The sequence below is a fragment of the Hyperoodon ampullatus genome (assembly GCF_949752795.1).
Source record: "Hyperoodon ampullatus genome assembly, chromosome: 1".
Lineage (NCBI taxonomy): Eukaryota > Metazoa > Chordata > Mammalia > Artiodactyla > Ziphiidae > Hyperoodon > Hyperoodon ampullatus.
This window is the reverse complement of record NC_136914.1, coordinates 198,906,339-198,928,263: the sequence shown is the minus strand read 5'-3', so window position 1 is coordinate 198,928,263 and position 21,925 is coordinate 198,906,339. Positions and strand designations below refer to the sequence as shown.

Sequence of the window (21,925 nt, the reverse complement as noted above, 5' to 3'; positions counted from 1 at the left end):
CATCAATAAAGGAAAAAACAAAAACAAAACTAACAACCTTTGTGGCAAACTAAATCTCTCCCACTGCCTGTCTCTCTCTCCGCGCCCAGTACATTCTGCTGCGCGCTCCCTCTGAATGGACCGTGGGGGTGGCCATCTTTGAAAAGGGAAGTTTGGGAGATATTTGTGTCACCTTAGTTGTTTGTGAAGCCTTCCTTTGCATGCCTTCTGAGAACATGTTTTTTACCCCATCCAGCCTCCCTCACTCCTTCAGAAGAATCAAGATAGTCCTGTCTTTTGTGTATCCTCCAGTGTCATGAGCGGCTTATTTTGCCCTTAACAAAGATGGCTCCCAGGCGGTTCCTTGCTCAGTTGATTATGTGCCACATGTCTGCTGCTTTGGCCTATGCTGTTTCTGCTCTGCGGGCCCTGACTGCCCGTGGTAGAGAAAGCCATATTGGGGTTGGTGGTCATGATGGGAGAGGGAAAGGGTGGCCCTTTGGGACTCTTGATAAAAATGTTAAAGTCTGAACTTGAGAAGTCTTCCAGCCTCTTTCTGGAGAAATCATGCCAATAAACTCTCTGCTGGGTATTAGTGTCTAGCTAGTGGGAAAAAAAATGTGTCTGAGGCAAGTAGAGCTGGTTGGAATGCTGAATTAGCAGCAGCTCTTCCATCACATGGCCCTTAGAAAGCAACTCATGAGATAGAGATAGTGTCTGCCCCAGGCATAAGCAGTGGTTGGGTTTGTGCATCAGTGTTCACGTGTCAGGGACTGGGGTTTGGACCAGGTAAGGGATGTGGGATGAGCAAGGGACAGACATGGAGTGCTCTGAGGAAGTCACTTCTCCACTCTGGGCCTCAGTTTCCGTCATCTAAATGACAGGAGAGTTGAACCTAAGGGCCCTTTCCTTTCTAAGACCCCCTTAATATGTGGCTGGACATAGGCATGGCTAGTGTCAGGTTACCCTGATTTCTAGAAAGAAGCTTGCAATTTGGTCTCCCCTGCAATATTCTTGGAAACCTGGAAGCTCCTGGAAGCTTCACCTGTGGGAATGATGTAACACCTTAGAATACTTTCATGACAAGCTTCAGTAGTGAAGGTGCGTTATAAATCACAGATCCATTCTTTATGGGGAGAAAAGGTGCCCCAAGATATAATAAAATCACACTTAAGAATGCACCAAGCCTTTAAAAAATATACTTAACCAAAAAAACTACCATTTTCTGATATAATAATAATATGCCCCATAAATCACAAACTATTAATTCCTCATAGCTAGTGCTGTTTTTACACTCGGCATACGAGCTTAAATGAAAAGTTTTAAAATAAAAACAGCTACAGTTTCACAGAAAAGGTACACCCACTTAAAAATCGCTCCACTTCTGGGAAGCCCACTCCTGTGTGTTGACATGGAATTAAAGATCTGAAAGGGCCCCAGAGATGAGGCTCAGAGAGATGAAGTGATCTGCCCAAGGTCACGAGCCAGCTGGTCCCCGAGCCAAAGCTGGAGCGCTCTGCCACCACCCCATCTTGTCAGGGGGGTAACAGACGGCGCTGTCACCATTCAGACTATTCCCTCGTCATTCTGGAAGATGCTGCCTTTTTAGAAAAGAACAAGTGGATCTAAGATAGTGAGATAAGTAAAACCCAAAGCCCACAGAGGCGATGGTTCCAAATGCAATGGTAAATAACAAGATAACAGTGTCCATTGATTGGCTGCACACACAACACGAGAAATAAGGGATAAGACAGCTAGTGTGACAGCCTGACAAGGACATCAGGAGATCCGAGGTGACAGCAAACTTCAGAGGATGCCTTATAAGCAATAACCATGAATTCCTGCACACTGAGTTTCTTATAACTGGGTATATTTGTGTGGTTTTACCCTACTTGGTGGGTGGGGCCAGATGAGTTAAAAGAGGAGTTCAAAATCCCTCCAGCTGCTAAGAGCACAACTACAATATCCTGACTCCAGGGTAAGAAGGCTTTCCGTTAGATTCATTCTTTCATTCATTCAGTCTTTCAACAAATATTGGTTGAGCACCTATTATGTGCCAGCTACTGAGCTAGGCTCTGGGTGTGCAATGGTAAGTGAAGGTGACATGGTTGCTGTCCCCATCTTGCCTTCCTCCAGCCAGATGGAGGAGCCCGGGGCACGGGATGGGAATGGAACTCAGAGAGGCTTTCTAAAAAGTCTAGCTAAATTCTTGGATTGCTGTACCAGAAAGCTAGCTCTCTGCATTCGTTCATATATTTATTCAACAAGCATTTATTGAGCACCTGCCTCCCGTGTGACAAGCACTGGGTCCCTCCCATGAGGACTGTGACAATGAGGGCGTCAAGTTCCCTGCCCCCAAGATGCTTGTGTTGGAAGAAATAGGAGGCTGAAGATACAGAGGACAGGCATGTACTGAACCAACTCAGCATCACCTGCCCCCAAATAACAAGACCTCCCCGGTGGGCCAGGAGCCCAGGCTTTCCAAGCCCAATGCCTCAGCCCAGTGTGTTTACTGGTCTCTGCTGAACCAGCCACGGATGGGTGGGCGCAGAGCCGCACCCAAGCTAGCCAGGCTCAAGGTTACTCTTTCTTCTAATTCCTCTTGCCCTGAGGCCCATGGGCGCCCAAACCCTTGCCTTTCCCTTCTGAGCACAGACAGTCTTTTCTTTGTCTGCTAGCCCCACTCAGGCTCCTGACATCTTTGTTGGCTTCTGCTGGACCCGAGTTTGTAACAGAAATAGCAAATGCCTTCAGGGGCTGACAAGTAATGGAATGGGCTAGAAGGGATTATGCAAATGGGGAGCTGGAGCCGCTGAAGGGGGCCTCCGTTACTCACTCTAGCAGAGCAGGAAGATGGACCAGCATGGCCAGAACTTCCCATTTTTCAAGAAAAGCCAAATAATAATAATACCATTTTTACTCTGCCCAAGAATGCTCCTCTTCCCAGGAATGTACCCCTTAAAATGACGATAATAGCTTCCATTTAGTGAGCTCAGCATGTCTGGGTCGGCTCTAAACTAGATAGGAATCAACTTGTTGAATCCTCACAACAATCCCCGGAGGAAAGTGCTGTAATAATCCCAGTTTTACCGAGAAGCATGCCGCTGGAACGGGACAGAGGAAGGACTCTGTCAGGGCAGTCTGTCCCCAGCCTGTGCTCGCCCTTCTCCATTCGGGCTGGCTGGCTGGTTACACAAAAGCACCATGTCTCACGCTGCCCAGGGTCAAGGGGTGGGGTGGGTAGAAGAAATGGAGTCCCTGGTGGCCCAGGATCTGAGACAGTCTCCCCACAGTGACATTCAAGCTGCGAGAAGAAATGGCAGTACCTGTGTCGAGTCCCCTCACCAGGCACAGAATTGTGAATCACCCACGTGACCTCTTCAAGCATCTACTCAGCTGCCAGCCCTGTTCTGGGGAGGTGCCATTCTGAGGGCCAGGAGTTTGATTTTGTGTCACTCTGGCTGCTATGGCCCCCTCCCAGGGTCTGGGCATCGCACCCTGACCGGCGCCTGCCACTGGACTGCAGCTCAAGCAGGGGTTCCACTCCCGCCTCTGAACAGGACCCTTGGTCACCATTCCAGAGTCACATGGAGACAGGAGGACGAACGCTTCTTTTTCTCAGGGAGCCAGCTGGGTTTTTCCAGCAGATTCCAGAATGATACCCCCCTCAGACTCTCAGCCCAGAAGGCAAGCCTGGTCCCTCCCCTTCTCTCCCTCCCCGGGGTCAGCCATCATCTCTCTCCTTTGGTGTGGACCAGACCCCAGCCACGTCCTGTCAGGGGCTGATGTTGCATCTCCTTAACAACAGGCACTCCCTAGGAGCAGGAGGAAGGAGGGCGAGAGAACGCAGGCTGGTTAACTCCACAGATAATGCCACCCCCCTCCTTCAGCGCTTGTTCTCGGAAGTGGCCGAAGGGTAGGCCATCAGAGAACAGGGAGAAGCAAGAAGAAAAAACCCTCCTCGGGGAAGGGAGCTAACATTTACAGAATGCCTGCCGTGTGCCCAAAACTGTACATCTCCATTAATCCCCATACCCATCCTATGGGATAAATGCTATTATTCTATTTTATGACCAAAGAAACTGAGGCTTAGAAACAATAAGTTACCCAAGGTCACACGGCTAGTTAAGTAACTGACACCTGGGCAGATTACTTAACCAGGTATCACCCGGCATACACTGGGCACCTACTATGTGCCAGGCATGGTTCTAGTGGCTTGGAATATACATCTGTGAACATCACCAGCAAAGATTCCTGAAAGCCCTGGTGACACATGGCAGGCACTAAACAACATAATAAGTAACGTATATAGTATGTTACAAGTTAGGTGGGAAGGAGGAAGCAGCATTAAGGCAAATCGGGAGCGCTGAGGTAGGCAGAATGCCATTCTAAATAGGGTGGCTCAGGGTAGGCCTTGCTGAGAAAGAGGTATTTGAGGTAAGTGAGCTGTGTTTGAGCCTCAGTTTTCTCATCTGTAAAATGGGGATAATACCTACCACACAAAGTTTTTACATTAAACAAGATGATATAAAATACTTGACATAGGGCCAGCCTGGCACCTAGTAAGCCCTCAATAAATCAGAAATGTCACCAATATTACTAAGTAGCAAAGTTCAGGATGGAGCCTAGATCTATTCAGTGCCCAATCTCATGTGGCTCCCAGCACAACCTGCCGTGGCCCAGGTCACCGGGAGCCTGCAGTGTGGGAGATTTGGAGGACATTGGCCACCCACAGGGATCTGAAACGATCTCAGGACCGAAAATGGCCATGAGGGAGCAGACCAAACCTTCCCAGGGCCTGGTCTGTGCTGAGGTATTCAACTTAGTTCTCACGAGGCGCCATTTCCCAAGAGAATACTCATAAAATGCGGTAAACCCAGCAGGGAGGGCATGGCACTGACTGAGCTGCACAGAGCAGGAGCCACCAGGAGCTAGTGAACCGGCCCAGGGATTCGCCCCCGACCAGCACGGAATCCTAGATCATTAACTACAGAGGCACCTGAGACGTCATCTAGTCCTGCCCCATCCTTCTCAGATGGGGAAACGGAGGCCCAAAAATGAGCAGTGACTTTCCTGAGGACCACAGCCTAACTGGGAATCTGACTCCTGCCTGGGACTGCTTGCCTCACTCTGCCTCCTTCTCCAGAAAACCCAAAGTATTTCAGAAGCACAGTTGCATCAAGCATTTTAGAAACATGGGGGCCTTGTCCTTTCTATCATGCTGACACAGAATCAAAGTCAGGGGAAGTGCCCACCACGTGAATCCAGGCACCGTGCTTGGACCGTGGAACACAGCCAGGACGAGAGAGCCGGGGGGAGGTACCAGGTGCCAAGAGGGTCCCGATCAGCTGAGAGAGGGGAGGCTGCAGACAGGGTCAGGAGCATAGGGGATGAGGCTGGGGACAGCAAGAGAACCTGTGTCACCCCTTCCCAGGAAGTCCTGCCCAGAATCTCATGACCTCAGCATGCCTGCCCACCTGCCTTCCAGAAGCGGCCCAGAATAATTCCCGTAAAGGTAACTCATTGTCCTTCTTCAAGGCCAGACCCAGAGAAGTCACGAAGGATTTATCCCCCAGAATCATTTAACACCCCCCGCAAAAAAGACCTAAGGGCTGACTCTCCTCCCCCAGCCCAGACCTGCGTGCGGAGCTCCGGGGGAGGGACAAAAGCACAGTCACGTTCCCCGACTGCTCGTGGGGACAAGCAGAGGGACACGCTTAGGCCGAAGGGAGGAAGGCAAACCCCACATATACCTTCTCTGCACTTGCCAGTCCCCACGCTCAAGATGTGTAGGCCTTGGAGGCAGACACAGAGAGGACAGAGGGAGAAGGCAGCCGGGAGCTCGCAAAGCTTCACCCAGCGCAGAAGGTGTCTCGGGTGTCAAAGATCACATTCTTTCCTACAGAGCTGATCCCCAAACCCTGCAGCCCCCCTCCCTCCTTTTTTCCTTCCATCTCTCCTTAAAATTCTCTCTTCACCCTGAGACTCTGGGATCAGATGGACTCAGGCTTGAATCCCAGGCACCCCACCAATGCACTCCGCAGTGGCCTTAAACAAGCGGCTTCACCTCTCCGAGACTCAGTTTCTTCATCCACTGCAAATGGAGGCATAACCTCATAGAGCTTTTGTGAGGCTTCGTCGAGATAGAGCGTATAAGGTGCTCAGTGCACTGCCCAGATTGTTCAAATGTAGATATTATTATGAAATCTGTTCCAGCCCCTTTAACCTCCTGCTTTCACTTCTAGCAGTGCCTGATTTTACAACAATCCATAAGTCATTAACTGGGGCGATGTTAGACCTATAAGAATCTTTCCCAACGAGACACAACCATCACTCACAGTTATAAATGTGGAGTTCATGTGGGGACCGGCCTACACAGCATCTTCCCTTTGAAGAGCTCCAGTCCTGTATTTAGATCTGCACTGGGGAGCACAGGGCCGATCAGTATCCATCCATTCACCTGCTTCTCCACGGTCTGCGAGCATCCGTCTCAAGCCAGGCAGCCCTCTCCCTCACCTCTGATCCATCAGTCATCTCCCTATACACATCTTCTCTGTATCCATCCACTTATCCGTCCATCCACCCACCTATCCATCCACCCATGGTACTTCACCCTCTAGGACCCCAGGGCCAGACTTTCCGGGCAAAGCACTCAGCCCCACAAGATTTACCACCTCAAAATAATGGTGCCCAGGAGCCCCAGGCAGGGGCTGAGTGGGGTCAGGAGGTACACTTCCTCCCCTTCCCTCCCCTCCCAGGTGGAGATCATGAGCAGAGCCACAGGATCACGGCCAGGGCAACGTTATTAAAGCTGCCCAGTGCAGGGGATGGCCTGGGGTCACCATTTAATTCAGTTACTCGGTGACCACTTACCTGTCGGTGTCTGCATCTGCCTAAACTGCTTCTCAGTGGCACATTGCCCGCGGGGCCTGAGGATCTCATGTCTGTATGTTCTTGTCTCTTCCTGCCAGCCTGTGATGGGCTGCACTTCTCGTTCACCTGCCAAGGGTGAGGCACTGCACCAGGCACTTGGGGTGGGAGAGGGAGGTGGTAGAAATAAGTAAGACAAGATCCCCGCCCCGCCCCCAACAGTTCAAGAGGAACTGGGACAGGAGGAAGGCCATCCCCACCACAAGGTCTTGTAAGCTGTGTATAACATTTCCCCTTCCAGGGCCTTGCTCAGCACAGCTCTCAGGTGGTAGCTGGTCCGCAATCACTTTTCCATTACAGAAATCGATAACTTGAATTACTCCAAAATAACTAGCCCCTTTGTGCCCCTGCAAATCTAATTTTTCTGTGTCTGCATTTGCCCACATGCTTCTCTCTGAGCCTGAAATCTGTCTTCATGAGTCAATCCAGGCAGAACGGAACCTTTTGTCTAACTGTGACACACAGTAGCAGAATAAGAGACGGATTTGGGGTCGGAGACTTAGGTTCAAGCTTTCGCTCTGACACTAACTAGCTGTGGCGCTCGTGAAGCCACTTAACCATCTAATTTCCTCATCTATAAAATGAGAATTCAAATATAACCACCCACAAGAGTGTTAAAGAGAAAATGGAATAATACTGTACAGGAGTTCCCCGTATATATTAGGGGATCAGTGAACCCTTGGATTTTGCTTGTTCTATGCAAGAATCTGGAACCTGGCTATAAATCTACATCATGAGACCACGGTATAATGAGATCCTAGTGTAACTCCAGCAATAACAATATCTTACATTGGAGAAACAGATGATCATTTACAAAGATGCCTTCTCACAACGCTCTCATTTTGCAAATGACAAACTAAGACTCAGTGTGGTTAAGCAATTGACCAGGGGTCTGCGGACCGGTACAGCTTTCTGACCCCCTCCATACTCTTCCACCTCCTCCATCATCCCTGTCAAAACCACGAGTCCCTGTGCAGCTCTGGGACGCTAAGTTCTGCTGCCCAGCAGATGCTGAAGTGACAGGCCCTTTAAATAGCCTCTTAGAGGAAGAGCTGTGAGCACAGCACGAAAAATGCCCTCAGTACTGCCAGGAGAATAAATCCTCCCAAAGTCACCTGAGAAGGGTTCTGTGGAAACCTCGGAAGGCTGGACTTTGAAAGGAGGGAAAGAACACCTATTTCATGCCAGGCACATTCGTGGCCAGTTTCTCACCGGCTCCCCAAAACCAGTTGTTCTTAACCTTTTTTTGGGGGGTCACATACCCCTTTGAGAATCTGCTGAAAGCTGTGGATTCTCTTCCCCAGTTAAAAGTACATCATTCTGCATACAAGGGCAAGGGGTCAAGATTAAGAGCTCCTGGCATAAACCTGGGCTGTTCTAAGATTTTCTCGGGTACCAGGGACCTTCTTTTCTAAGTGCCCCACCCCTCATCATATCAAACATTTCCATATACATCCTCAACCCGCACTAAATCACACACACACACACACACACACACACACACACACACACGACTCGAGTTAAATTGCAGTTGACTGTTTGACAATGTTACATTTTGTAGATATGTAATAAAACATTAATGTCAGTTTTGTGCTTTTCCTATTTTGAAGCCAATGAACTTTCTTGGTAAATTTCATTGAAATGTATCATACTTACAGAAAATATGCAAACCTTAAGTGTACAGCTCCATGAATGCTCTGAACGTGAGCACACCTATGTAACTGCTGGAGAAACAGCTCATCAGGAGTCCCCAGAAGCCCCCAGGCCCCCTTCCACTCGCTGCCCCCCACCCCAGGGCAGCCGCTATCCTGACTGCTAACACCATAGATTAGTTTTGCCTGTATTAGAATGTGTTATAAGTGCAATCATAGAGTTCATACTCATTTTGTGTCTGGCTGAATTCATGGAACCAATCAACTTTTCCATTCAGGACTCAGATATCTTCAGAGGCCTGTGAAAAGCTCATAGGCTCTAGGTACCGTCGAAGCCAGGGGTTCTCAACCTTGCCTTCACACTAGAATCTCTAGGGGAAATTTTAAAACTCCTGATGCCCAGGCTGCACCCCAGAACAATGAAATCAGAATCCCTGGGGACAGGACCAGGCATCAGTGGTTTTTCCTGCTCCCCAGGTAACTGTGATTACAACCAAGGATGAGAAGCACTGGTCTAGGCAATTCTGTAAAATATTAGTATCCCGATTTTACAGCTGGGGAAACTAAAAGCTCCAGGTCTTTCCACCGTATGCAACTGTCATGAAGCCAGAGCTCCAATTCAGGTCTGACTCGGGGTGCTCTTTGCATTGCCTTCACCCATGGTGAACAGTAAAGCCAAAACCAGGTGTGGGTGCCTCCTGCCAGACACCTCGTCACTGTAAGTCCTTCCAGAGCTATGGAGAAGGGAGGTCGGGTTTCCCAGGCTACGAGACCCCCAGGAGAAAGGCAGCACCCCGGTGGCTGGCCATAGGGAGAAAGAGTCACCACAGACTGGACTCCATCTTTGCCCCGTACCACTCTGGAAGTCACAGAAAAATCCTTGCTGGTGGGAGCAGCTGCTTGTTTGGGGGTCACGGAGAAGTTTCCCAGCCGCTGAGATGCTCTGGCCCAATCTGCTTTGATTTGGGGGTGCAGTGCAAGATGCCACCACTCGGTGGCACCATGAGCTTCTGTAAACCCTGTGGTTTTCACACACACCCCTGCCTTTGGCCAAAGGAAGCCAGAAAGCGGAGTCAGGGGACCGTGATGGGGGCGCAGCTGCCCAGAGCTGCCTGAGGGTTCCTCTGCTCCTGAGGCCTGATGGGGCCTGTCTCTGGCTGGCAAGGAGGTTGCAGGGATATGGCTGTCACTTCCCCCATAACTGAGCCAGCAGAGGAGAGCCAGGCAGAGAAGCCACGCCTCAGCCGACTTCTCCCCTCACTGCCCTTCACCAAGCTGCCCCTGTGGGCACCGCACGCCCATGAGGAGCCCAACCACCCACACTCCCGTGATGCCCTGGGCTTGAAGGTACCAGACCTCCCTTGGAGCCGAGGCACACCTCCAAGTCCTTCCCTGGGTTATCTGCCAAATCCTCACCCTAGGATGGCTGAGGGGGTCTCTGAAGCTGGTATCGTCTTCTCCACAGTTTGGAGTCAGACTGTCTGGATTCAAAGCCAAGCTCTGCCACTTTCTAGTTGGGCAAGTTACTTACCTTCTGTGAGCCTCAGTCTTTTCATCTGTAAAGTGGGAATGATAGTCCACACCACAGAGGGTCGTTGTGAGGATTGAATGATGAATTATGTAGAGTCTTAGCCTAGTGCCTGGCACATAGTCAGTGCTAAATAAATGTTAGCTACTATTGTTTGTTTATTATTACTACTAATAATAATGTTGCAAACACGACAGACAAAATGAACCTACCCGCATGTTAAAGAACAGCCTCCATTGTGACAACCCACCCACACCCCAGGTTTCAGCGGAGTCAGCAAGTCCAGCTGCCCCTTAGGAGCAGAAAGTACAAGCAGGGAAGGAACGCAGGGTCCTGTTCAGAGAGGGCCCCCCCCAGACCCCCACCCAGAGGTGGAGCCATTGTCCCCACGGTCTGGTGGGATCCTCTCTTGTCCCACAGACCTGAATGTGTGACCCCGGCCATCCTACAGCCTCGGGCAACTTCCATTTGGGTGTCATCCCCAAAGTGTCAGAGTGAGCACTGGGTCAGGAGACGACCTTGGTTCTAAACCTGGCACTATCATCAACCAGCTGTGTGACCTAGGTCAAGTCACTCACCCTCTCTGGGCCTCCATTCTGCCTCACTTAGATGATCTTTAAATGCCCTCCCACATCTGTGCTACATGGTTTTAGCAAAGTATCTGGCACACAGTAGGTGCTCATTAAATGTTATTTAGTTTTATAAAAGCCAAGACACAGGGCTTCCCTGGTGGCGCAGTGATTGAGAATCCGCCTGCCGATGCAGGGGACATGGGTTCGTGCCCCGGTCCGGGAGGATCCCACATGCCACGGAGCAGCTGGGCCCGTGAGCCATGGCTGCTGAGCCTGCGCATCCGGAGCCTAAGCCAAGACACAACTCTACTAGGTTCCAACACCCACATACTTTTCTTTAGAACTGAATGACCTGTGTGATCCAACCCCGAACAGATATGAGTTCAAGAAATCGGTATTTATCTAATTAATCCATGACTTTTTTTTTTTTTTTGTGGTACGCGGGCCTCTCACCGCTGTGGCCTCTCCCATTGCGAAGCACAGACTCCGGATGCGCAGGCTCAGCGGCCATGGCTCACGGGCCCAGCCGTTCCGTGGCATGTGGGATCCTCCCGGACCGGGGCACGAACCTGTGTCCCCTGCATCGGCAGGCGGACTCTCAACCACTGCGCCACCAGGGAAGCCCCATGACTTGATTTTGACCGGCTTTCAGTCCAACCTGTTCCCCCCACCTAAGGATCCCAGGGCCGCATAAAGCCTCCAGATTAGGGATGCAGAGTGTCTGCCTCCCACTAGACTGCAAGCTCCAAGAAGACAGGGCCCGTCCTGCCGTGTCAGGGCGCTGCCTCTTCAGGAGTACACTCAGCCCTGCCTCCTCGCCGTGGTCCTGGGGCACAGGTCTGGCCTCCCACCACCGTGGGGGAGAGATGAAGCACAGAGCCTCAAGCTAGGCAAGGCCTTTTATTGGAAAAAGAAATAGTAAAGCAAAAGGCCACCACATCGCCTACGCCCAACCCTCCCACAGGAGACGCACAGGTCAGCCCCAGCCATACGGTGGGCCAGGGTGGGTATAGGGGTAGGGGCTGTGCTGGAGCCCACTGGGCTGCAAGCTCACCCGGGGCATCCTTGGACCAGGACCCACTTAGGCTCAGGGGCTGGGCTGCCCTCTCCAGCTCTCTGGAACTTTCCTACACACTGCTCCTGCATCCAAAAGAAAATCAGGCCCCTCTTTGGTTCCAGAAAGCTACCTGGCTAGCTGGTCTTTCATATCCACTCTAGCACCTCCTGCCGACTGAGGCAGGCAGTCTTCTTCTGTCCATCTTCAGGCACCAGGATGGGGCTGCTGGGTGTCGGCAGCCAGGGCCTCATTGGCTAGACACCCCTCTTTCCTTTCAAGAAAGAAATTTGCCTTTTCCCCTGAGGGTTAGCAGCTCCTTTGACCTTCCAAAGAAGCCTCACTTACACAGCCTTAGAGAGCCCCAGAGCCTGGGCGGGCTGAATATGCAGTGTCCATGGCCCCATTGCCTTGTCATGAGGGACTGAGAGGGGGGCACGGAAGGCCCTGGAACGTTGGCTCTGTTCTCCTAGAACCCCAACTTCTTTTTTGTTAGAATGTACACAGTACAGTCAGAAGGTGGGGAGAACCTTGCAGGTAGGGGAGAGGCCAGGAAGAAGAGCCAAGCTGGCAGCCCAGGCAAGGGGCAAGAGACATTAGGACATTTATTTACAGGGGGACAGGCTGGACCCACACAGAGCAGCAGCCAGACCGTGGCACACGAAGGTAAGACAGGATGCAGAGAGGGGCAGTCATTGGCCCAGCAGCCAAGGGGAACGTACAAGTGCACTCACATACATGCACACAGGCCTGCGTACACACACTCACACAAGTGCACTCACCATGCACTCATGCACACACCTGCCCTCACACACAGTATACACAGGTGCATTCATGCACATAGTGCACTCACATATGTGCATTTACACATGTGCCTGCGTGCACACACACTCATTCTCACACACGTGCAGGTTCTAATCTCAGGAAGTTGGCTCCAGTTCTGGCGGTTAAACCCCCCAAGGCTACATCTCTCCATGAGGCATTTCTCCAGACCCCCATATAACCTCCCAGAGCCCCAGGCCATGTGCCCCACCACCAGCACCTGGTGGCCTGCAAAGTCGCAGGACTTGGACGCTTCTTGGCAAGGCTAAGATGACCTCCAGGCTCTGGGTGGAGGACAGGGACACCATGAGTCTAGAAGAGGTCAGGAGGGGGCTGAAGAGCTCCCCACCGCAGCGCCCACAGGCTGACCACTCCTGTCTCCCCAGACCTTGAATTCGGTGGAGGCAGGGTCACAGACAGGCAGAGGCCCCGTGGTGGCATCAGAAAGAGCAGACACTGGGAGACAGCCATGGGGAGCAGGGCCCCGAGGGAGGGAGTCCTGGTGGAGGCGGGATTTGGGGTGAGGAATCGTGCAGGATGGGAATTCTGTACGTGACAGGCCCGGATCCTCTTCTGGGGTGTCGGGAGGGGAGCTGCAGAAGAGAGGGGCCGTCCAAATTGTGTTGTCCTCACCTCAGCCACCCCCTGGAAAACCTGCCTCTGTGTGACCCAGACCAGCCCCGTTGGGTAAGAGCCAGGTCAGGAAGTGGACCGTCCTGCCAGGGGGCAAGAGGCAGGGGGCGCCGTTGATGGCCCGCAGGCAACACTGGGCGGGTCACCTTCCCTCCTGCCCTGGACAGCAGGGTGGGCCCAGAGAACGACTCAGAAGCGGGTGCTCTGGTAGCGTAGCCGCCACAGGTCTGCAGGGCCCTCAGTCCAGTCGTACACCTCCCTGCAGGGACTCTCGGCCAGTCACCGGCCACCGGCCCCGCCGCTGCTGCTGCCGCTGCCACTGCTACTGCCACTGCTGGAGCTGCCACTGCTGCACCGGTCCTCGTAGATGGAGATCTCGATCTGGGGCGGCGTTAAGGAGGGATGCAAGCGGACAGGAACTGGCTGATGGAGGCCAGCAGGGAAGCGGGAGGCGGAGCTGGTGCTGCTTCACAGACAGTAAGGACTCAGAGGCCAGGGGAGCCAGACCCAAGCCCCTCCTCGCACCTGCGCTCACTCAGCTCAGGTGCTCCTGCCCACAGCCAAGACCAGGAGCTTACATTCTAGTGGGTCTAATCACTGTATCCCAGGATGGGGATGTGCCCAAGAGGGGGTGTTACTGCACAGGAAGTGTGAGGACTTGGGTGTCCTGAGTTCAAATCTCAGCTCACCCATCTCATCTGTAAAATGGGGATAATAATGGAATCTTGGGGTTACTGCAAGGATTAACTGAAATAAAGCATGTAATGCACAATGCCTGGCACATAGTAAAGTGGCAAAGACGAGAAGAGCCTCTCCCTGGGCTTTGTAAGCATGAGATTCTGGGATTTGCGTTTTCTTTACTATTTTCCTGCAGTTTTCCAGTAAAAGTTATTTTTAAACAATTCTACACTCTGCTGCTGACTGGGGGGCAGGATGTATGTACACCTTGACCAGGTGGAGTGAGCAGACCTATAACCCTCTCGAACGCCAGCCTCCCACCGAGACCTCACTTTTCTCATCTGCGAAAGGGCAACAACAGGACCTGCTCACTGAACGGGCTTCAATGAGGGTTACATGCGAGAGCACTGAAGAGTGGGCCTGAGCTCAGATCCTGGCTCTGGCGGTCACCAGCTGGGCGGCCCTGAGCCAGGGTCAGCTACAAAGGCAATAAGAAGAATTACCCACTTTATAGGGGTCTTATGAGAAGTACATGGGTTCATATTTTCAAAGCACTTACTATGATATCTGGCATGTATTAAGCGCTGATTGAATGCAGCTCAACAAAAGCGAAGCCTAAAATGCACAAACAGCACTAACTTGGGGTGGAGGCAGGGGCCGATGACCAGGGGTGTCGGGAACCCTAGGAACTCCCTGAACAGAGGCCCCGAAGGTGATCCCATTTCCCAGCAGCCTCACCACGGGCCCACTGGCCGGCAGCTCTGTGCCCTCGCACGGAACAGCTGGAAAGGATACAACCCTCATCCCACGCTCCACGGGGTCTGTGAGCAGGAGGCCTCGGGGGGCAAAGACCTTCTCGTTTTGCTCCTGGATGTATCGGGAGATCTTCTTGAGGACCTGCAAGGACAGGGACCGATTGAGGATGAGGGTGGAGCACAGGAGCCCTGGGGGAAGGGATGAGGGGTTGTGGGGGAAGGAACCACCTTCTCATAGTGGGTCTCCATGCAGAGGAAGATGAAGTAGGCCGTGACACAGGCCAGGCAGCCCTCGAGGTAGGAGCTGCCCCCAATCTTCTCCGCCTCTGCGTAGAAGCTGTTGAGGGTCTTCACAGTCTCCTCAAAGAGCTGCCGCTCGATCTGGAGGGAAAGAGGGACAGGGAGCCAGGCCCAGGTCAGCCTCCCTGGAGGTGGCAGTGGTGCGCCCCCACCAGCGTTGGGGTTGGCGGCACACAGGCAAGACCGGCGAGGCTGCAGGTGCGCATGGAGCGCCACACAGGGAGTCAGGCACCTGGGGTCCAGTCCAGACTTGGCCATCAGCTAGTTGTGTGACCTTGGACTGATGACTTAACCACTCTCGCCTCAGTTTCCACATCTGTAAAATGGGAGTAAGAATGACTACTTGACCTCCCTTGGAAACAGAAAACTCCCATGAAATCCAAGATGTGAACATTTTCTGCAGCAGATCAGGCAGGAATTCCAGTGACTTTGCCACACACACACACACACACACACACACACACACACCCCACTGTGACGGCTGTGAGAGGGCTCAGGACCTGATTAGTAGGGGCTCTCCACGTTTGCAGAGCACGAGACTGACTGGGTAAGACCTCAGGAGTGTCTTTCCAGGAGGAGGCACTTCCTCCCCGTTAAGAGGTCACCCAGGGGACTTCCCTCTTGGTGCAGTGGTTGAGAATCCGCCTGCCAATGCAGGGGACACGGGTTCGAGCCCTGGTCCGGGAAGATCCCACATGCCACGGAGCAACTGAGCCCGTGCACCACAACTCCTGAGCCTGCTCTCTAGAATCCACGAGCCACAACTACTGAGCCCGTGTGCCAGAACTACTGAAGCCCTCGCGCCTAGAGCCCGTGCTCCGCAACAAGAGAAGCCACCACAATGAGAAGCCCAGGCACCACAACGAAGAGTAGCCCCTGCTCGCTGCAACTAGAGAAAGCCCTCACGCATCAACGAAGACCCAACGCAGCCAAAAATTAATTACTTAATTACTTAAAAAAGAAAAAATCAGGTCACCCAGAACAGGACAGCCCCATGCATTTGGACAACTGAGAAGCTATCCTGCCTGCATCTATAACCATAATAGCTAATATTTATTAGGCAAGTTCTATGTGCCAGGCGCTTTTTATATATTCTTTCATGTAACCGTCATAACAATACTATCAGAGAAGTATGACTCCCACCCCCATTTACAGGGGAAGCCTGATGGAAGCTCTGCTCTGTGGTCCAGACCATCATCATCTCTGACCTCTTTAAGTGGTCTCCCTGCCCCCAGCCCTGCCAAGGGAGACTGTTAAAGTCAGATCATGTCATAACTCTGATCAAGAGCTTCCCAAGTCTCCCCATCTCTCTCCAAGTAAAATCCAAGGAGTCCTTACATGCCTGTGAGGCCCTCCAGGGCCCGGCCCTGCAACTCCTCTGATCCCATCTCCTGTTCTCTTCACTCCAGCCACACCGACTGCCCACTGCTTCCTGAAAATGCCACAGGTCCTTTGGTCCCGTGTCCTCAGCTGCAGGACTTTTCCCCAGACACCCCCTGCCCTGGCTCTTCCCTTACTTCCGCTTAGGTCTCGCCTTATCTGACAGCACCCCGCATCCTCTGCCCAGCTCCCCCTTTGTACTTGACCTCCTCTCTTATATTTCCAGTATTTGTTACCACCTACATATTTTCTCGTTGCTTTTTAAATTTTTTTGTATCCTCTAATAGAAAATAAGCTCCATGTGTTCACTCCTACATCTCCAGTGCCCAATACACTGTAGGCACCTAATAAATACTTACTGAATGCTGCATGAACTTGGCCAAGTTTACACAGCTCTGACCCGAGTCTGTGCTCTTCACCATGCAGCCCTCCACGGAAGCCTGGAGTGGAAGGTCATGCTCCAAACTCAGGAGGTATCAGAGTGTCTCTCATCCCATGTTTTACATTCTTTAAGCACCCCCTCCCCCACTCACCCCCACAGGACCAGAACTGCCCATCACATAAGATTAGGGACCTCCCATTCCTGTCTAGGACAAAAGCTCTCCCCCCAAATAGTCAGAAGCTTTGGGGTTCCCAGCCACTACTTCTATAAAGATCTGGAGTGAACATATAGAGAAAATTATGTCCAGCCTGTCTGGGACCCAAGCCCTGCTGCTGTATCTCAGGGATCACCCCTGCCCCAAAGGACAGGCATGCTAAGACAAGGAGATCTACATGGCTCCCCAAAAGATGTTTAGGGGTCATATCAGCAAAGGCCACCCCTGCCCCACCCTCCCAAACTCATTCAAATCTGCCTGGGCTGCTGAGTGAAAGGTCATGGTCCTTCTTCTGCCCTCCCCCAACCCCAGGCCAGTTCTAAGGGGGCCTGGGATGAGGGATACATACATCCAGGACCAGGAGCAAAACTCAGCAGAAGAAGCTGATGCCTTGCAAGGGGCCAGTGGTCCATGAAACAACCAAGTAGCTGAGTTGGAGAGGGAGGCTGTGGGCAGAGCCCTTGGTTGACGGCCTCTGATGCTACCAGCAGACCCTGTGATGGAGCATCAGGCTCTCCCCTCTGTCCGAGGTGGGGAGAAGGAGGGAAAAGCACCCTCCAGCCCTTCCTCCAGGTCTCTAAGCTTTCCCTGCCAAGACTCTGATCACCCAGGCACCCAGTTTTATCTATACCCACTAAGGAAACAGGAGTCCTGTGAAAAAGCAGAGTCGGACGCCAAGGCTCTTTCGGCCCTCAGTCAGTTTGGCATGTCACTTCCTCTTCCTGGCCCTGAGTTTCCTCTCTTAAATGAGAGGATGAACTAATGCAATGCTTCTCAAACTTTTATGCACATATGAATAACTTCAGGATCTGGTTAAAATGCAAATTCTGAGTCAGTAGATCCAGGGTGGAGCCTGAGATTCTGTGTTTCCAGGGGACGTTGACGTTGCCTGTCCACAGACCACAGTTTTGGTTCAAGGGCTTAGTTGTTCTCAATTGTGGTACACACTAAAATCACCTGAGCAGCTTTTGAAACGTAGGCATACTCAGGTCTCGCCTCCAGGAGATTCTGATTCAAATGGTCTGAGAAGCGAGAGGGTGGGTCCGAGCAGCAAAGACGACCACTGTCCTATTCTACCCAAGCTGACGCCCTGCAAGGTTTTCTCAAAAGTTCCCAGGTGACTCTAACGGGCAGCCCAGCATGAGAATCACTGTACTAGGAGACCAGAGATTCTCAAAGTGGGATCTGTGAATCACCCAGTCCCACATCACCTGGGGATTAGTCATTAAAAATTAAGATCCTCAGCCCCGGACGCACAGTGGAACCACCCAGGGAAATTTAAAGCAATGCTGATGCCTGGGCCCCAGTCCCAGACACTCTGATTTAATTGATCTTGGGTGTGGTCTGGGCATTGGCATTTTTTTAAGCTCCCCAGGAAATTCTAATGTGTAGCTGGGGTTGAGAGGTGTTTCTAAAGAGAGACTCCTGAACCCAGTCCTGCAACTGAGTCAGCATCTCTGATGACACCTAGTATCATCCAGTAAGCAAATTCCAATAAGACCCAGGAATTTGCATTTGTTTGACAAAGCTCTCTAGGTGATTCTCTGAAATGTGAGAGCCACTGAACTAGAAAATCTCTGAGGTGTTTCAGCTCTAACTTTCTAGAAGGTGACAGCAAGACAGTGTTAAGGACATTATTTAGTTCTTCCACTTGCGGTGGCTGAGCAAGTTGTTTCCTATACTATTTTTTTCTTGGAAAAATATACGTATTCTAATAAGCCCCTCAGTTCCATCATAGTCTATGATCCAACTTTAGGAAAAGACATCCTTACCCGGCTGTCCAGCTCTGGGGGGAATTTGGTCTGGAACTGACAGATGGTCCCATCGCTGTAGTCTCTCTGGATAAAGACCTTGGTGGCCAGCGAGGCACTTCGCCGGAGCTCCTGCAGATTGTGGACCTGGGGAGACGTTCAGGAGACATGCACTCAAGGTGATCATCCTTGTAGGTTTGTCCAAGACGGAGGGGTTTATTGGGGTGTGGGCCTTTCATTGCTAAAATCAGGAAAGTTCCCAGCAAACCAGGACAACTTGTCCACCCCACAAATGTTCAAGGAAGGTTGTGGGAAGCAGGCTTGTTGAGTTTACTCCAGGAGATGCCTCTAGCTATCCCAGAAAGATCTAGAAAAAGCCTGAAGCAGAGCCAAAGCTGAGCCAAAGTGAGAGGTTCTGGAACCACCAACAGAGCCAGGAACAAATTTTAATGAGAGGAAGACACTTCCTGGTGGCTAGCCCAGATCCTCTCTCTCTCTCTCTCTCTCTCTCTCTGTCTCACACACACACACATGCATGGTGGGGTCTTTCACTCTTTCATTCATTCAGCAAGTATCAAATGTTCACAGCTTGTCAGGCTGTGGCTTGGGGACCCCAGTGCTGGACAAGACTGATGCCTCGGACCCATCCCGCCTAGTAGAGCTGACAGGGTTGGGGGAGGGGAGCTTGTGGGGCAAAGGAAGATGTGATGCGCCCATGAACTCAGAGGGAGACTGAGGTTCAGGCCAGGTTATGGCTTAAGTGAGAGACACCACAGATTGTTTCCACGTCCAGCACGTCTCATCACGGGAAAGAAGGGGCCCACAGACATCCAAATTTCCCAGAGAAAATTGTGGATAAAGTGGGCTGAGGCCAGAAAATGAAGAAATCTCCTGCCCTTGTAGGAAGGAGTGGGGTGACTTCTGTCCCTTGTCCACACCTGCAAACTTGACATTGACACAGGCTCTAGCATTTCAGAGAAGTGGGCTCAAATCCACAGAAGAACAGGGCCTCTTTCTTCCACTTCCAGCCTCCATCACCGACATCTGAGACAAGCTTCCCACTGGGTGAAATATTCCAGACATTGGAACCACGTGGAGCCCAAGCCCCAAAGGCAGAGTGAACACAGCCAGTTCATCCTGTGTAATTAAGGTGAATCCATTCAGTCACTCAGCTTTCATTTATTTATTTTTTTTTTTTTTTTTTTTTTTTTTTTTTTTTTTGCATTACGTGGGCTTCTCACTGCTGTGGCCTCTCCCGTTGCGGAGCACAGGCTCTGGACGCGCAGGCCCAGCAGCCATGGCTCACGGGCCTAGCCGCTCCGCGGCATGTGGGATCTTCCCAGACCGGGGCACGAACCCGTGTCCCCTGCATCGGCAGGCGGACTCTCAACCACTGCGCCACCAGGGAAGCCCCAGCTTTCATTTATTGAGTCCTTACTATTGCCAGGCTCTGGGGATGCTGAGCAAAAGACAGTCTGTGAGCTCCGGGGAGGAAGACAAGTAAATATACAATGAATCAGACTGTGATAAATGCTGCGGAGAAGTAGCATCTCCCCCAGAAACGCTTACTCAGAAAAGGCTCCCTGAGGTCTGTGTGGAGTCATAAAGGAGCTACCAGCGGTGGGGGATGGGCGGGGAGGGGGGGTGAGGGCGGGAAGAAAAGGCAACCCAGAGGGAGAAGCTTGTGCAGAGTTAACGGAGACAGCAGAGAACAAGGTCTACTCCAATGACTGGAGGCAGATTTCAGCAAGACTGAAGTTGGTTTGCAGAGCAGATAAGAGCAGTAGATGATGAGAGTGTAGAGAAGGCAAGGGTTAGATCACAAAGAGCTTGACAAGTTCCTACTGGAGCGGAGGGTTTAAGAGAGAAGTACTTAAATTGCTTAAGAGCTGGCGAAGAATAAGTAAAGAGAGAAAGGTTTTCAGTGTGGTAGTAAGAGCAGATGATAGGTAGATCAAGGTCCTGGGATGGTGCTAACAAGACCTTCCTAAATCCAAGTGAATTTTGCTCTATGTAAGAGTGTGATCCTAAAGTATTGTAATTGGATGAAATGATGTATAAGGGCTCCTATAGTCCTTGAGTCCCCTAATCAAGGTTTTAATTGAAGGAGTCCCCTTGACATTTAGTAGGATCCTATGATAGCTTTGAAAAATAAAAAATGCTTTGGTAATATAAAAATGTTATTCATCAGTGTGTCTGCTCTGTCTGGTTAAGGTTTCATACAGTTGTATTTTCAAAGGAAAAGGAAGGGGCTGTGACCTTCCTCCGACCTTCTAAACCAACCTACATGAGCCTGTCAATCTTGAGGATGGATTCCCCTAGCCCCAGAAGAATCATTCTGGTAGCTTCATGAGTGGTGCATGGGAAGTGGGCATGACTGGGGTAGGGGGCCAGGTGGAGGGATGACTATCTTTGTAGTAGTCCAGGGGAAAATTAAAGTGGGTCTAACTTAAGAAAAATACTGGTGAGAATGGAAAGAAAAGGAAAGGACAGTGCTTCGGCCATTCTGAAATGGGCTCAGCTTCTTCCCCTCCAATATCCTCCTTTGTCTGTGACTGAATGCACACATACTGTGTGCTACCATGAAGGTATATGTCTCTAGTGACTGGCTAGCTGTTGACTACAGCCACTTCTTCCTCTTGGTCACACAGCTAGATTAATTCCCAGCCTCCCTTTCAGTTAGGTGTGGCCATATGACTGAATGGAATGTGAATGGAAGTGATGAATGTCATGTATAGGCTTGACTCATAAAGGCCACCACTCCTCTGTGAATTTTTTCCCCTCCCACAGAAACCAAGAGAGCCATGTGTTGAAGATAGTGGAACCACAAGCTGAAGAGAGCCTGGGTCCCTGAATCACCGCCTAGAGGAGAGCCACCTACTGATCAGGAACACCGGTCTGGGACTTTACTGAGCAGGAAATAAACCTCTATTTTATTACACCATTAAGATTTTAGGGTGCTACCTTACAGAGTACAGTCCCATTTCCTTTTGGCTTTTATCAATGTGTTTCAAGTAGCCAGAGTGGGAGGGGTCAACACCCTTTCCAAACCCAACAATATCCTGAGCCTTAGAACACTGTCCTGGCTCTGGATGACTAGGGATCTTCTTCCCTCCCTGGAGAGTGTTTGTGGGGTCTCAAGGAGTTGCTAGAGGATGGCATCAGACACACATTGTATGCCAGAGCCCCAGTTTCCCAGATCTACTTAGAGCACACAGACTCTAAGCCCCTAACGCATCTGCAGTTAGTGAAGAGTAGGATCTAAGGCAAGGCAGGGTCTCCTGCGTCTCACTTC

The 21,925-nt window shown here is 51.3% G+C and overlaps 2 protein-coding genes across 2 annotated transcripts in view; one reads left to right on the top strand and one right to left on the bottom strand.

Moving 5' to 3' along the window:
- CRTAC1 (cartilage acidic protein 1) overlaps positions 1-511 on the top strand; it is a 136,454-nt gene extending 135,943 nt beyond the window's left edge. Inside the window, exon 15 of the mRNA XM_079701418.1 lies at positions 236-511. Coding sequence (XP_079557544.1) covers positions 236-267 — 32 coding nt within the window. The 3' untranslated portion in view covers positions 268-511. The remainder of the gene's footprint in view (positions 1-235) is intronic.
- Positions 512-13,449: 12,938 nt separating this feature from the next.
- GOLGA7B (golgin A7 family member B) lies at positions 13,450-20,227 on the bottom strand (the record flags this gene model as incomplete). The annotated part of the gene is made up of 5 exons (XM_079701408.1): positions 19,569-20,227; positions 18,652-18,777; positions 14,832-14,984; positions 14,644-14,745; positions 13,450-13,551 (listed from the first exon to the last, which is right to left on the bottom strand). The coding sequence occupies exons 1-5, from the start codon at positions 19,599-19,601 to the stop codon at positions 13,450-13,452; spliced, it is 516 nt and encodes a 171-aa protein (XP_079557534.1). The 5' UTR covers positions 19,602-20,227.
- Positions 20,228-21,925: the final 1,698 nt, after the last annotated feature.